The 14,746-nt window shown below is 42.6% G+C and overlaps 1 protein-coding gene across 5 annotated transcripts in view; it reads right to left on the reverse strand.

Moving 5' to 3' along the window:
- LOC147012792 (potassium channel subfamily T member 2-like) overlaps window positions 1–14,746 on the reverse strand; it is a 316,478-nt gene that overhangs the window by 89,462 nt on the left and 212,270 nt on the right. For all 5 annotated transcript variants that reach the window (XM_085853982.1, XM_085853980.1, XM_085853985.1 and 2 more), the window contains 2 exons: window positions 5,902–5,961; window positions 5,114–5,188 (listed from right to left, as the gene is read on the reverse strand). In XM_085853982.1, coding sequence (XP_085710108.1) covers window positions 5,114–5,188; window positions 5,902–5,961 — 135 coding nt within the window. The remainder of the gene's footprint in view (window positions 1–5,113; window positions 5,189–5,901; window positions 5,962–14,746) is intronic.

Genomic DNA, 14,746 nt, shown 5'->3' on the forward strand with positions numbered 1-14,746 from the left:
CTCCATGTGACCTCGCTCGCGCAAAGCAAGAGGGTCTGCCCTGAAAGGCCCACCATACAAAAACTATCGTTTGTGGGGCCCGAGGACCGGAACTGCGAGGCCCCCCTCTTGGCAAGTCAAGGTACGAGCAGACAGCGGGTGGTGATGGAGCGTGATGGGGAGGATTGGGATGGCTCATTGTATGTAAAACCAAACTAAAGATGTCACAACGCACACATTTAATCCTCCCACTAAACAAAAGGACGGGGTCCTGACTACACATGTACTTACCGGCATAACTACCTTTAGGACCTGAATGTTGAATGTGCATGGTTTCCAGATTTGTGATATATATATATATATATATATATATATATATATATATATATATATATATATATATATATATATATATATATATATATATATATATATACATATATATATATATATATATATATATATATATATATATATATATACATATATATATATATATATATATATATATATATATATATATATATATACATATATATATATATATATATATATATATATATATATATATATATATATATATATATATATATATATATATATATATATATATATATATATATATATATATATATATACATATATATACATACATACATATACCGGGCATAGTGGCGTGCGCCTGTAATCCGGCTACTCGGAGGCTTGGGTTGGAGGATCGCTTGAGGACGGGTGCTCTGCGCTGGGCCACGCTATGTGAGGGTGTAGGGCAGCCTGGAATCATGGTGAAACCCAATCCTTATCCCTGTGTCGTAAAAGGCGACCAGGGTTGCGTCAGGAAGGGCATCCGGCATAATACTTATGCCAAATCAGTATGCGGATCATAACGGATGATCCGCTGTGGCGACCCCTAATGGGAGCAGCCGAAAGAAGACGATACACACATATATATATATATATATATATATATATATATATATATATATATATATATATATATATATACACATACACACACACACACACACACACACAAATATGGAAATGACAAATAGAAACAGTATAGTGTTTATAAGCTGGATTGAACTCTGGCCCATATTTCCAAAGTAAAACCTCTTGTTTAAACGATGAGCTTTATCCAAAATAATGATCACAATAAACAACTTATTTGAACTCTGACACTGATCAATGACCGAGAACAAGCTGTTTGAACTCTGATCTTTATTAGTAATCCCAAACAATTTGTTTGAAATCTCACCTTTAGCCATTGTTTTTTCATAGCATTTTACAAAGCATTTTACAAAACAATATGGTGGTTTGCCATATTGCCCACCCAGCATTATTTGTATGTGATCTATACTCTTAAATGCTGAGCATCAAGCAAGGAAGCAGCACATGCCATTTTTTAAGTGTTTGGTATGACGAGGCCAGGGTTTAAACTACCGACATCCCAGACTCAGAGCAGATGCTCTAACCATTATACCACCCAGTCTATCCATTATCACATGAACACCTTATTTGAGCACTGACTCATATCAATAATCTCATACATCCTACTTGAACTCTCACTCTTAACAAGGAAACAAGGAAACCCAACACAGGTGGAAGCCATTCAGCCCATCATGCTTGTGTGAACACCACACTAATCCATACACACAAGATCCAAAGAAGAAAATGCAAAAATTTTTTATAAATTAATGAAATTTTTTTTGTAGTTTTTGTAGTTCATATATATATATATTATATATATTATTCTTTCCTTTTCTTCTCCTCAGAGGAGGGGGCATGGGCTTGGTTAAAAACACACAACATCAACCACACAACCCCCCACCAACAGCACTCCGTACACATGCACACAATCACCCATCGATGCTCAAACTACCTAAAAGTCCCATCAACATCCCTATAACCCTCTATCTCCATAACTTACAGGTACCTATCTAATTCCAATTTAAACTTATCTACTTTTTCTGCTGCCACTACCGTTCCAGAGAGGCCATTCCATGCATTAACTACTCTCTGAGTGAAAGTCCCCTGCCTTGCTACCGTCTTACCTCTCATTTTCTTTACTCTCAGGCTATGGCCCCTGGTCCTATCACTGTCTACTCTGTTGAATAATTCATCTGCACTTATTTTTTCAATACATTTCATTATCTTAAACATCTCTATCATATCTCCTCGAAACAACCTTCTTTCTAGTGTATAAAGCCCCGTCTCCTTCAGCCGCTCCTCATAGCTGAATCTAGCTGTGGCATCCATGTCCTTCCGGAACTGTGGTAACCAGAACTGCACAAAAAATTCTAAATGTGGCCTCACTAAATTCCTGTACAATGTTAACACCACCTCTTTTGATTTATAATTGATCCCCCTCCTAATACAACCTAAAACCCTCTTTGCTTTACCTATAGCTGCCTGGCACTGTGCTGCCTGCTTACCTCCCATATCTCTTACCACCCCCAGATCCTTCTCCTGTGTGACACACTCCAAAATTACCCCATGCATCATGTAATCTCTATTTTCATAATTATTTCCCATCCCCCAACACCTTACACTTCCTCAGGTTAAATTCCATCTGCCAATCTTTTGCCCAATCTATGCAAGTATCAATACTTTCCTGTATCTGATCACTACCCCCTCTGCTATCCACCTCACCTCCAAGCTTTGTGTTTGAAAAAAAATTCTTATCTACAATCCTAAATACCATGTTTGAAAACGCACTCATCCTTAATGCCAAGCACTACTTTTTAACTCTCATCATTATCATTTATTCCTAAACACCATTGTCATTGCTCCGCGCCATATTACCCAATCCTAAACACGATAATTACAGCCAACATCCAATGCATGCATCTGGTTCGGATAAATTGTGATGTACAAACTTTCTCATGATTAGTTCATGTTGTAAAACGCAATCCAATCTTGAAAATAAGATTTAAAGGAATTAATAAAATAATACTGTCATGGATATGCCTAAAATAATTTATTTGAGATCATAATACATACATACATACATACATACATACATACATACGGGAGAGGGGGTAAGTTGAGTCACCCCCTACTGGAAATGCCAGGATGGATAGAGCTGAAAGGTGTCGCCATCTATTTATAACAAGTCACATACTTTGATTGTTGATGTAAAGAAAAAGCTGTTTTAGATGAAGGAGAAACATGCAGTGAAAAAAATCTGACTCTGGGCTATAACAGTAGAACTTGTTGAATCAGGTACTGTGTGTGGTTTCCGAATTTAATTACTCTAAAGATTTTTCCTCATCCTTCGCTGGCAACCAACAGTTGGTATAGTAAGCTTTTATCATGGCCGGTTCTATTCGGCTACAATTCATTAGTTGGTCAGACTAATCTAAAGTATTTAATGGTACACTGTGGGGTAAGGTGAGCCAGTCAAAGTGGGGCAAATTGAGCCATGGATCAACTTACCCCATGTTATTAGTGTTTGAAATTGTTGTTTTTTTCAACATGAATAGAAGGGGCTGAACATGAGGCCATTTTCCTGCAGACAAATTTGGGGTCGAGTAGATTCTGAGGACACCATTTTTGTACCAAATCTAAAGGACGAAGGCATGACATCATCCATAAACCTCCGAAGCCAAAGACAGTCGGAGAATCTGCCCAAAGATTTTGTCAACTAGTGTTCGAACGTAGCCAGAGAAAATGAATTCTAACATTGGATACACAGTGAATTTGAACATGTTTCATCATTTTGAATTGCATGTTTGTTATTAAACAATTTTTAATATTTCTCTTTGTAGCCATTTATGAGAAGGTCAGTTTGATATTTGCAATCTGTATCATAACATCATTTGCTGGAGTTTTAGTATCGTGCCACTAATGGGAAGGTCCTCCTCTACTTCCATGTTATAAATAACGAGAAGACCCGTGAACCCGTTGGGTTCCTGTTGTGACAGCGATTGATGAAAAAAATCATTTCAAGAAAAAAAACAAAGATAGCTCCAACAATCTATACCACTGAAGTTGTCTGCATTGATCAAATTCTCCTGGAGTACTTGACTGAATAGGGAATTGATTTTTTAATAATTTTTTTCGTTGCCCGATTTTAATGAAACTTGATACTGCACACCGCAGGAGAATGGTAAGTAAGGCGGCCCTAAAATTTTTGCGCTATCGTGTACCATTTTGGCTGTATTTCAGGAACATACATACATACACACATATATACAAGATGAGAGTTTTAGCAATATATATAGATAATGATTTTAAAGATCGTTTAAAAATCTGGAAGTTCAGTGAGACTGAAGCATTCTTACACACCATCCACCCTTATACACTGTAATAAAGGCGACATTGAGTTCTAGTTTACGAGATGGGGGCTTTATTGATCACCATAGAATGCAGCGTCAATCAGCATCATACATAGCTATAATTGTGGCCTCATATTTACCCCAATACACATGTCATGCCCTCTCATGCCATATATAAATAATATTCAATGGTTCTTGGAAGCATCATGAAGGCAATTTGTGTTCTGCAGTTTTCTAGTCTATAATTCAATTTGAATAAAGGTTTAAAGGGTTTTAAAGGCATATAAATTAATTAATTCGAGGTTACACCGCAGTTTTTCCCATTGGCTATTTACATCACCCTATTGTATCTAACACGTTACATTAGTTCTTCCTGAATGTTGTTTATGTCCTTTATAACATCTTTAAAAACAGGAAGTTTCCTGTTTGGAATGATTTTCAATTCTTTTTGACTGACAAGCAGGCAGACAGTGTAAATACATTATCTCATTCATCTCTGTGCATGTGCGATCGGGACAAATTCAGAACCAAAACTCAGTAAAACGGCAGACTTGTCTTTTGTGTTCAAAATATAACATTCAATTTAAATAAGCTGTCCCTTGATCATAAACTGACGATCATAAACTGATCAAACAGACGGCGGCATGAACCAATTGCTTAACCCCAATCTTTGCTTCATATGTGTGGGGTAAAAATAATAATACAAATAATCAATAATATTCATCACAATATGTCCCCACCCAATCTCTATAGGTTGATGATTGAATATTAAATAGAATAGAACTCAAAAAAGTTACGTAAAGTGAGTTAGAGAATGTGTCTGTGAAAGATGAATGCGAACAAGAACAAATTACCGTGACAATGAAAGGGACTGTTGTTACCATTTCCAGAATAAATGAGATCTGCAGAATCTGCTCACAAATGTTACCCTGGAAAAGCAAAGACATGTGGAGCATTGGTTAAAAGGATCCATTGTATTACAATGTGACGAGTCTGCAGGTCGGTGAAAAGATGTCGAGAATATTAAAAAAGGAGCCAAAGATGAACAGGAAAGCAATAGATGAATTCACAAGTGTTAGCAACCAAAGACATTCACCAGTCGATGTGAATTACATCAAAACACAACAATATGGTTGAGAGGACTTTAATCAAGGAAAAGGTTAACAATGATCAAGGATCACAACTAAAACAATAGCTAGAGGCCTATCATATATCTTTATAGGTCTGGTGTTAACTTAATAGTGAAGGTGCTTGGCCGAAGATTCTCGGGTCTTGAGTTCAAGTCCCTGTTTCTTTTTCCATTGAATGACCACCAGGAAGGGTTGACTCAGCCTGTCATCCTTCCGAGGTTGGCAAAATGAGGACTAGCATGCACAGCCGCGCCCCAGAAAATGACATGGCCAAGCAGCCACAGGCTGCATATAAATAAATAAATGCATATATAGTTACATCCCTCCCCCCCCCACCCCATAACCGCCCCCCACCCACCCACCCCCACAAAGAACATCATGGAAAAATTTCCCACTCATGTAAAAGGACAGTTCAAATGGGAGACGTCTCTCTGAAAGAGATAAAAGGAATGCAGGATGAAGAGTCGAAAAGGAAGAATTGAATAAGGGAAGTGGGGAGAGTTTGGACTCACCTTGTAATTAAGGTAAATGAGGAGCATCGTTTCTAGGAAGCTGATCAAAGCCACGGTTACCTGTGTGAAAGTAAATCATGTGAATTCATTCAAAGCACACAAATTCATGATTAATTTAACAAGGTGCTGCTTTTTCTCTTGGTGGTTCTTGAAGACCTACTTTAATTCCACAAAGTGAAAATGAAGGGTTGAGTTGAGGATGTATGACAGGTCGTGATGAAACGAAATTGTGGTAAAAGTATGATGAACAGAAACAATATTTTAAAACATGAGATGCCAAGACATCTACTCACACATTTAAGTGTCTTATCTGTTGATAAACACACCTTTGGTGTTAGAGAGGAATAAATACTTTGATATGGGAAGATTATTGGGAGGGCAGGATAGTCTACAGGTACGAGTAGGTACTCTCCTTTGAGCTGTCTCGTCTGGGTTTGAATCCCGACCCAGCTATAAACTTCCAATCTGGTGTTTCACATGTAGGGCGATACATGTATGTGGGCACCGTCCATCAGGCGGACGTTAAGCCAGAGGATCCATCGGTCAGTACTGGTCATCGGATCCCACAAAGTCTTCAATGAAGAGAAGGTGAGTTATCGCTGACACCTTCAACAAGTTACAAATTTGTGTCCTGACTGATTGCTGGGAGGGCAACAGCAACCGACCCAATATAACTAAATCACCCAACACAACCGAATCACCAAGCACACCCAAACCACCCAGCACAACCAAACCCCCCAGCACAAACAAACCACCCAGCACGACCAAACCACCCAGCACGACCAAACCACCCAGCACGACCAAACCACCCAGCACAACCAAACCCCCCAGCACAAACAAACCACCCAGCACGGCCAAACCACCCAGCACGACCAAGCCACCCAGCACGACCAAACCACCCAGCACGACCAGACCACCCAGCGCGACCAAACCACCAGCGCGACCAAACCACACAGCGCGACCAAACCACACAGCACCACCAAATCGCGCAGCACAACCAAATCACCCGGCACGACCAAACCACCACGCACGACCAAACCACCCAGCACGACCAAACCACCCAGCACGACCAAACCACCCAGCACGACCAAACCACCCAGCACCACCAAACCACCCAGCACTACCACACCACCCAGCACGACCAAACCACCCAGCACGACCAAACCACCCAGCACGACCAAACCACACAGCACGACCAAACCACACAGCACGACCAAACCACACAGCACGACCAACCCACGCAGCACAACCAAATCACCCGGCACGACCAAACCACCCAGCACGACCAAACCACCAGGCACGACCAAACCACCCGGCACGACCAAACCACCCGGCACGACCAAACCACCCGGCACGACCAAACCACCTGGCACGACAAAACTACCCGAAACGACCAAACCACCCGGCACAACCAAACCAGCCAGCACACCCAAACCACCCAGCACGACCAAACCACTCATTTCAACCAAACCACCCTGCATGACCAGACCACCAAGCACAACCAAACCACCCAGCACAACCAAACCACCCAGCACAACCAAACCACCCAGCACAACCAAACCACCCAGCACAACCAAACCACCCTGCATGACCAAACCACTAAGCATGACCAAACCACCCAGTACAACCAAACCACTCAACACAACCAAACAACTCGGCACAACCAAACCATCCAACACAACCAAACCACACAGTACAACCAAACCACCCAGTGCAACCAAACCACCCAGTGCAACCAAACCACCCAGTGCAACCAAACCACCCAATGCAACCAAACCACCCAGCATTACCTTTGCCAAGAAACTGCTTTGGCAGCACAAATACTCTGTAAACAGTTGATTTAATGATGATGATCCATGAATTCATAAACTATTCCAGTTGTAGTGTCAGGAGGGAAAAAAACTGTTGTGTGATGATACAGCAAAGCGCAAACATTGTTTTGATATTGAGCATATATCAAAAATGCAAACTCAAACAATCCATCAACAAGTTTGCTTTGTGAGGACAGTGGAAGAGAGTCATTACCTCCATTTAAATCACACAGACTTCATTCACACTGGTTTCAATCAGAAAGCAATTTCAGGAGTGATGGTTGTCGACTCAGTGACAAAAATAACACACACACACACACACACACACACACACACACACACACACACACACACACACACACACACACACACACACACACACACACACACACACACACACACACACACACACACACACACACACACACACACACACACACACACACACAGAAGACACTATATAAATGGAGTAGTTAACAGGCCACAAACATCTTCATGGTGGTCCATACATCATGTTAACCACAGTGTATTTTTTTTTAAACCAAATTGAAATTGATTCCATGGATTTATGTGTCGTGATGAAATGTGCGTTACTCAATCTATTCACAATGCAAAGCATGAACCTCATGAACATTCCAAACTGACAAGAGAAACAAGGCCTAGGGACCTCCCTGTATGTACTGTAGGCCGACGCTCTGCAGATAAATCCACGGCCCGGCAAGTTGTTTAACAACCGCAAACATCGATTCATACAATCAAGTCTGGCAGGGTCCACCGTCGTGTTACGTTTGCCTTTCCGTTGAGTTGGCTTTACTAATTGAGGTTCGTACCCTCACTATATACCTGTCTATCTACTGTATGTGAGTATAGCCGTGCGAGAAACGTGGGTACGTTCTGGCTACCGAGAGAAAATCACGTGGGGTAAAACTTCCCGTCTAGCATTAATGCAGACTGTGTTGGACCAATGAAGGAAAGGAGGATACGAGCAGGTTTAGTTGAACAATTAACAGGGGTTTATTGACAAAGTGGAGAGCAAGGAAAAGCATGTGGAACAGTGAAGACAGGGGTTTATTTACAAGGGCAATCCATACAGCAGGAACATGCAGTATTCATGTGGTGTGGCAAAAGACAAAGATAAAACAGCAAAGGGACAAAGAGTAGAAATACCCTGATCTAGCTAGGTTGTAGAAACTACATTTTTTTAACATCACAGGCACCACCAGATTCATTCTGCGGCAGGGTACATTAGAGAGAGAGAGAAAGATAAGAGAAGCTGACGCATTGGCGACCTCCTTGCTTACCCGGCATGAACATGCGGCACATGTTGGTCCAAAGTGCAGGAAAGGTGAGAGTGGCGGAAGTGAGGAGTAAAGGGGTGTCGACAGGCATGTCCTTCTTCTTGCATATGGCAGCTTGGCTGCCAGGTAGCTATCATTTTGTTGGGGTGCGACCACGCCGCTGACGCTGTGCCCCTGTACCAGTACACTGGTACTCAATTTGCGGACCTCGGAAGGATGAGAGGCTGAGTCAACCCCAACTTGTGTTAATTCAATGACAGACAGAGGCTTAAATTCAGGACCCTAAGATCCTATGCCAGCCACACTAACCACTAAGCCAACACCAGGCTTCACATGGGTTTTGAAGAAGCATGAACTGGGTGCAGTGTCAGTGCTTCGAATCAGAATGGACAGGGTGCGAATCAGTAAACAATCATAAAAGAACGTTTGGTCAGGCGTTGCCCTCGCTGATACTTCATTGTGCATCCACATTAGACGAGGTGGAAAAGAGAAAGAACACGTGAGGGATAGCACTGTATAATGTGTGACATTGCTGGTCTGGCCTCTCGCTCCATACTGCACCCAGACTGAACAGCGCTCGGACTGCTTGCTTCCACAGCATTTATCGCCGTTCCTCTGATCAGCGATAACTATCAAATAGCTGCAAGCTACAAACCAGCAAACCAACACCAGCAGCAACAAACACAATAGCGAACTACCAGCTAACTCTCGATTCCAGTGACTACCTTCATTATTTGAGCATCTCGAGAGGGGTGGAGTTTGGTGGGGGTTAGAGTAGATTCCCTGACTCTCGTAGGCATCATTGCCGGAAGCAAAGGTCATGCACCACCTCCTTTTCTCCAAAAGCAGTGTGCTCATTGGGTCAGACATACTCCGGTGTGATGTCACCCTCTTCATGAGCTTGTGGGTTTTGAATCATCATCCACAATACCTCTCAGGACGTGCCGAGAACATGAGTTCCCGACTCAACATGGAGCCAACTTGCAGCGGTCCCCGCCTGCCACCCAAACACCCAGGAAGGGCACGGATGGCATGCTGGATAACAGGGTGGTCTTAACTGGTAGGGAAATGTAATGAAACAGTGAGCACACACTTTCGCCCATGTGTAACTGGCTCCGTTCGTGGTGCACTGGGCTTGGGTGTGAGCATGATCCAAAGGCATCCTTTGGCAAGGTGAGATGATGACCTGGAGGTTCAGGAAGGCAGTTGCAGTGGTGATTTGTATGGAGGTTTGTGTATTCATTGTAGAGTTGAAGTGGCACTGCCAGGCAGTGCAGATGTGTGCTGTGGGCGAAGGCTGGAAAGGCGAGCTTGAGTGGTGGGTTTTGAGTGAGATGAAAATAAAGTAGGATGTGTGTTTGAGGTCGGCAGGGTGGTTATCGCTGGCATTGAGAGAGAATTGCAATGGAAAGGCTATTGGGGTTGAAGTGGAAGTTTTATCCTGGCACACAGATTCAAATGTAGTTTTGGAGTGCAAGTGGGGCAAACCCACAGTAACTAATCCCTCACAATGCATATTCTCTCTGTAACCAATTAAACACAAAGGAGGACCACACCTGGAACATGGCAAAATGAAATAAATGAATCGCTAAACACCAGATGGTGTGTGCCATTGACTTTGGGTCTCGGTTAGCAGAACCTTAACAATAGATAATAATCATCACAGGAATATAAATGCAGTTTAAAAACAAATGCAATATTAAGTTTTTTTTGTCTACAGTCAAGGCTCATGGAAGAGTTGGAACACAGAATGTATCAGGATGCAACAGAACAAAAGTAACAGCGGAAAGATAATGGAAAATGCCAACAGCAGGGCCGAGGGAGAAAATGGACGGAAAGGGAGAAACAAGGGATGTGGGGAACAATGAGAGGTAGAGGAGAAGGTAAGGGGTGCAAAAGATGGATGCAGAAGCAAAAAAAATTGGGGGGCTGGGGGTTTGGGTGGTTTAAGAGGTGTAGAAAAGATCATGGTTTTGGATGGGGGCCTGATCTGTGATGGTGTTGAACAGCTGTATTGAAGACCTGGAGGGAAGAATGACATTAAAGGGAATGTGGAGGTTGGTTCCACAGGAAAAAAAAAAAAAGAGGAAAAAATGAGTGGAGGTGAGCTTTGATTTTGTATTTTGGAAGTTTCACTTGAAGGGGGTTGCTGGTGGATTTCATGTGCCCTACATATACCTGGGGGGGGGGGGACAAAGAACGGAGATGGCAGAAGGTGCAAGCCCAGAAAGGAGGTGGAAGAAGACAGAGATTATCGACTTGTCTGCGATGGAAAAGTAAAAGGCCCATAGACTCCGCTTCATTGCAGTAAATTCCAATGATCTTGAAGTCTTTGATTTCCATGGCGTCAAGATGAGGAAGGTATGAGGCATTGGCAGTACTCCATCAAGCTGAAGATGAAGGCCTCGTAGGTGAGTTGGAGTTCAGGTGTGCCAAGGAATGACTTTGTATGATGGAGGATGCCCATTTGATGACTGACTTTGGAGGCCAACTTTGAAACGTAGTTTGCCCAAGAAAGATCATGGTTTATAGTGACACGAGGAGTTTGAATGACTGAACTTCCTTAAGAAAGTAGATCTGAGGGTTTGCCAGATGGTCCTTTCGGAAAAAGAAAGTGAAAGCTTGGGATTTGTCAGGATTGAAAGACATATTCCAAGTGTTTGACCAGCTTGTGATTTTGTCAAGGTCTGAAGAGAGGGAAGAGGCTGCAGCTTGTGTGTCTGAAAGATGGGGGATGTCACGGCAGAGGGTTTTGTCATTAGTAAAGATAAAGGGGATTTTCCAGAGAGACAGAGAAATCTTTGATGAAGATCAGGAACAGGACTGGGTCCAGAACACTGCCTTGGGTCATTCCAGCCTCGACAGGGAAAGGAGGTGAAAGGATTCTGTTGAGAGCCACTCATTGGCTCGGAGTGTAGAGGAAGTCAGTAAGCCGTGTGGAGTTGGCCTTGGATGTCATATGCAGATAATTTGGAGAGTAAGGCAGGATGCCAGACTGTATCAAAAGCACAAGATGTTCAGAGAGATAGTCCTAATCTCATGTCTGACATTGAGGACCTCAATCCATTGTTGTATGAGTAGAAGCAGCATGCCCAAAAACCAAATTGGTGATCTGAGATGAGGTTGTTGGAGAAAAGGAAGGATTTCATATCAACTGTGATGATGGATCCATGACCTTGCTGATGATTGGAAGTAAGGTGATAGGTTTGTAGTTAAGGGGATCAGCTTTTGCACCTGTGATAAGTAATAGTGATATTGGCTGATTTCCAAGCAGATGGAAGATGACATTGGGCAAATAACAAGGTGAAACGGCAAAGAGAGGAAGTGCAAGAGCAGTCGAGCAAGTTTTTAGGACACGTGAGCTGATGCCATCCGGTCAAGTTTCAGAATCAGTCGGTTTACCAAAAAAAATATCAGGGGTGGTAGAGATGGGAGAACAGTCCTAAAGTGTGATGGCTGCTTGCAGTCCCTGCCAGTTCGCCTGAATGAACTGCCAGACTCGCAACCACTCAGGCTGTTTTCTGACAATGGCCAGAGAGATGTTGACCTTCACAAGCATATTATCAAATAAACCAATTGGGGCAGAATAAGAGCAAGATACATTGGCAGGGAAGTTGGTCATAACCAAATCCAGAAGGGAGGATATGCCATTGACAGAAATTCAGGTAGGAAAGTTTATAGATTGATTTGATCCCATGGCATCACAGAAGTCCTTTGCAGAAGTGCAATGGCTGGTGAGAGAAGTACCAACACCCAGCCAATTAGCATGGTGACAATTTAAATCACCACATTTGAGCAAGAAAGAGTTGGGATGAGTGTTTGAAAGCTGGTCCATGTTGTCTGAAAAAGAGAGAGAGATGGAGAGGGAGTCTTCACTGTTTGGAGGACAGTACAACACACATACAAACATGAGGTGTGAGCAGAGTTGAAGTCACAACCAGAGGTACACATATGGGTTTGGAGGTTTAGGAGCAGTACACAGAGAGTAAGAAGTGGAGTTCCATGTACAGTGTGACTGCACCTTCAGGGCAGGGTTCAGGTCTATCAAACCAGAGGAGACAATAGCCAGGGAAAGACACTAGTCAGGGACATCGTGTGGGAGGAAGGATTATGTTAAACAGATGATGTCCAGTTTATCGGCAACTGCCTGGATTGAGGGATCTGTCAAGTTGCAGTTCAGGCCTCGGATGTTTGAGGTCCACGCAGAAAGGAGTAGGAAAGGAAGAGCTGCTGGGAGGGTGTAGGAATGTGGAAAGGGGCAATGAAAACAAGTGGAGCATGGGTAAGCTGGGAGGGTGTGGGGCTGAGACAAAGCTAGAGGAGTGTGGAGCTGGAGAGAAGCTAGGGGTTTAGGCTGGAGCAGAGCTGGGGGAGGGGATGGGTGAAATTGGGAGGGGAACTCGAGAGGTGAGGGAGTAACCATGAGGATGAGGAGCAGGGGATGGGGAAACCAACATGGTGAGGGACAAAGGGGAAGTTGAGAGGGGGTGGATGAGGAGAAAGCAGAGGTGGAGTGGGATGAGGGGGAAGTAGATGGGTGGGCGAAGGTACTGACATGGAGGGGTTTGATACCATGAATGACATGAAGGGGAATTTATTGTTGGGTGCACCTACCCTCTGCATAAAGGATGGCTCAAGATTCCCATACTGAATAAACGGTGACAGACTTAATGAGTGGAGTTATAAAAAATGTATTTGCTTGAAGGAAAGGAGAAAAATTTGACTGGAGGTGAAAGTGGAGGCTGTATCAACTAAGCATGCAGGAGTGACGAGGTGTTCGGAAATAAGTCGTGTGAAACTGAAAAGGAAGAGATTTTGACGAAGAATAAGAATGAATGGGTTGTTCTGATGGAGTGGTAAGGAGAGTGAGGCATTTCAAAATACATTTTTTGAACCATTTTTTTTAATGTTATGAAGAGCTTTTAATGGAAGACGTTTTATTCAGTGAAGATTCATTTTAGGGATATTAAAAAGGATAAGGGATAGGGATTTAAGGAGTAACTGAGTTTGGCAGATAGAGTTCGGTTTTTTTCTGGTGTTGTTTTGGAGTGAAGAACAGTCTTATGTTGTTTGCATAAGGTGATCAGGGATCAGAAGTAACAGTACCCGGTATAAAAGGAGTGAAAACAAAGCAGAAGGGTTCAAAAATGGAGGCAGAAGCAACAACCCGACTAACACTAGTAGGCCGAACTTTACCAGGGACACACAAACTCGACAATTCAACAGAGCAAGTTATGGTTTGGCACAAAAAATTGGACGAAAGACATGACCAGCAAACCAGGAATTAAAATAAAACAGAAAAAAACATAAGTATCTATTCCGGAAACCTCCTCTTTGATGCACTGGAAGGAGGAGCTGCTGCAGATCCGACATCCAAGTGCAGCAAACCCAGAACCAGTTTTTGAGTAAATATTGTTCTTCCCCCAACAATAAATATTGTAAGTAGTGTTTCATTTCTCAGGCTTCAATAAGTTGTGGCATTCTGTCAAAATTAAAGGGATGTTTCAGCAAAATCGTATTAAATCAAGTGAAAGGGTATTCGAGTAGAGTTGTACAACATTAAATTTATAACTTCTTTCCTTTCCTGATTTAAGCAAACTGGCCAAAATTAGGACGTTTTAAAATCAAGCTTCTCCCTTTTTCACATCAATCACAAACAACACCTGACTATAGGCCTTCTCGACTTCCTTCGTCATTTTCTCTCACATTATTTTCCATTCATTTCTTACACTCTCT

Source organism: Eptatretus burgeri, chromosome 14 (genome assembly GCF_056783735.1).
Source record: "Eptatretus burgeri isolate ZD-2024b chromosome 14, Ebu_testis_v1, whole genome shotgun sequence".
Lineage (NCBI taxonomy): Eukaryota > Metazoa > Chordata > Myxini > Myxiniformes > Myxinidae > Eptatretus > Eptatretus burgeri.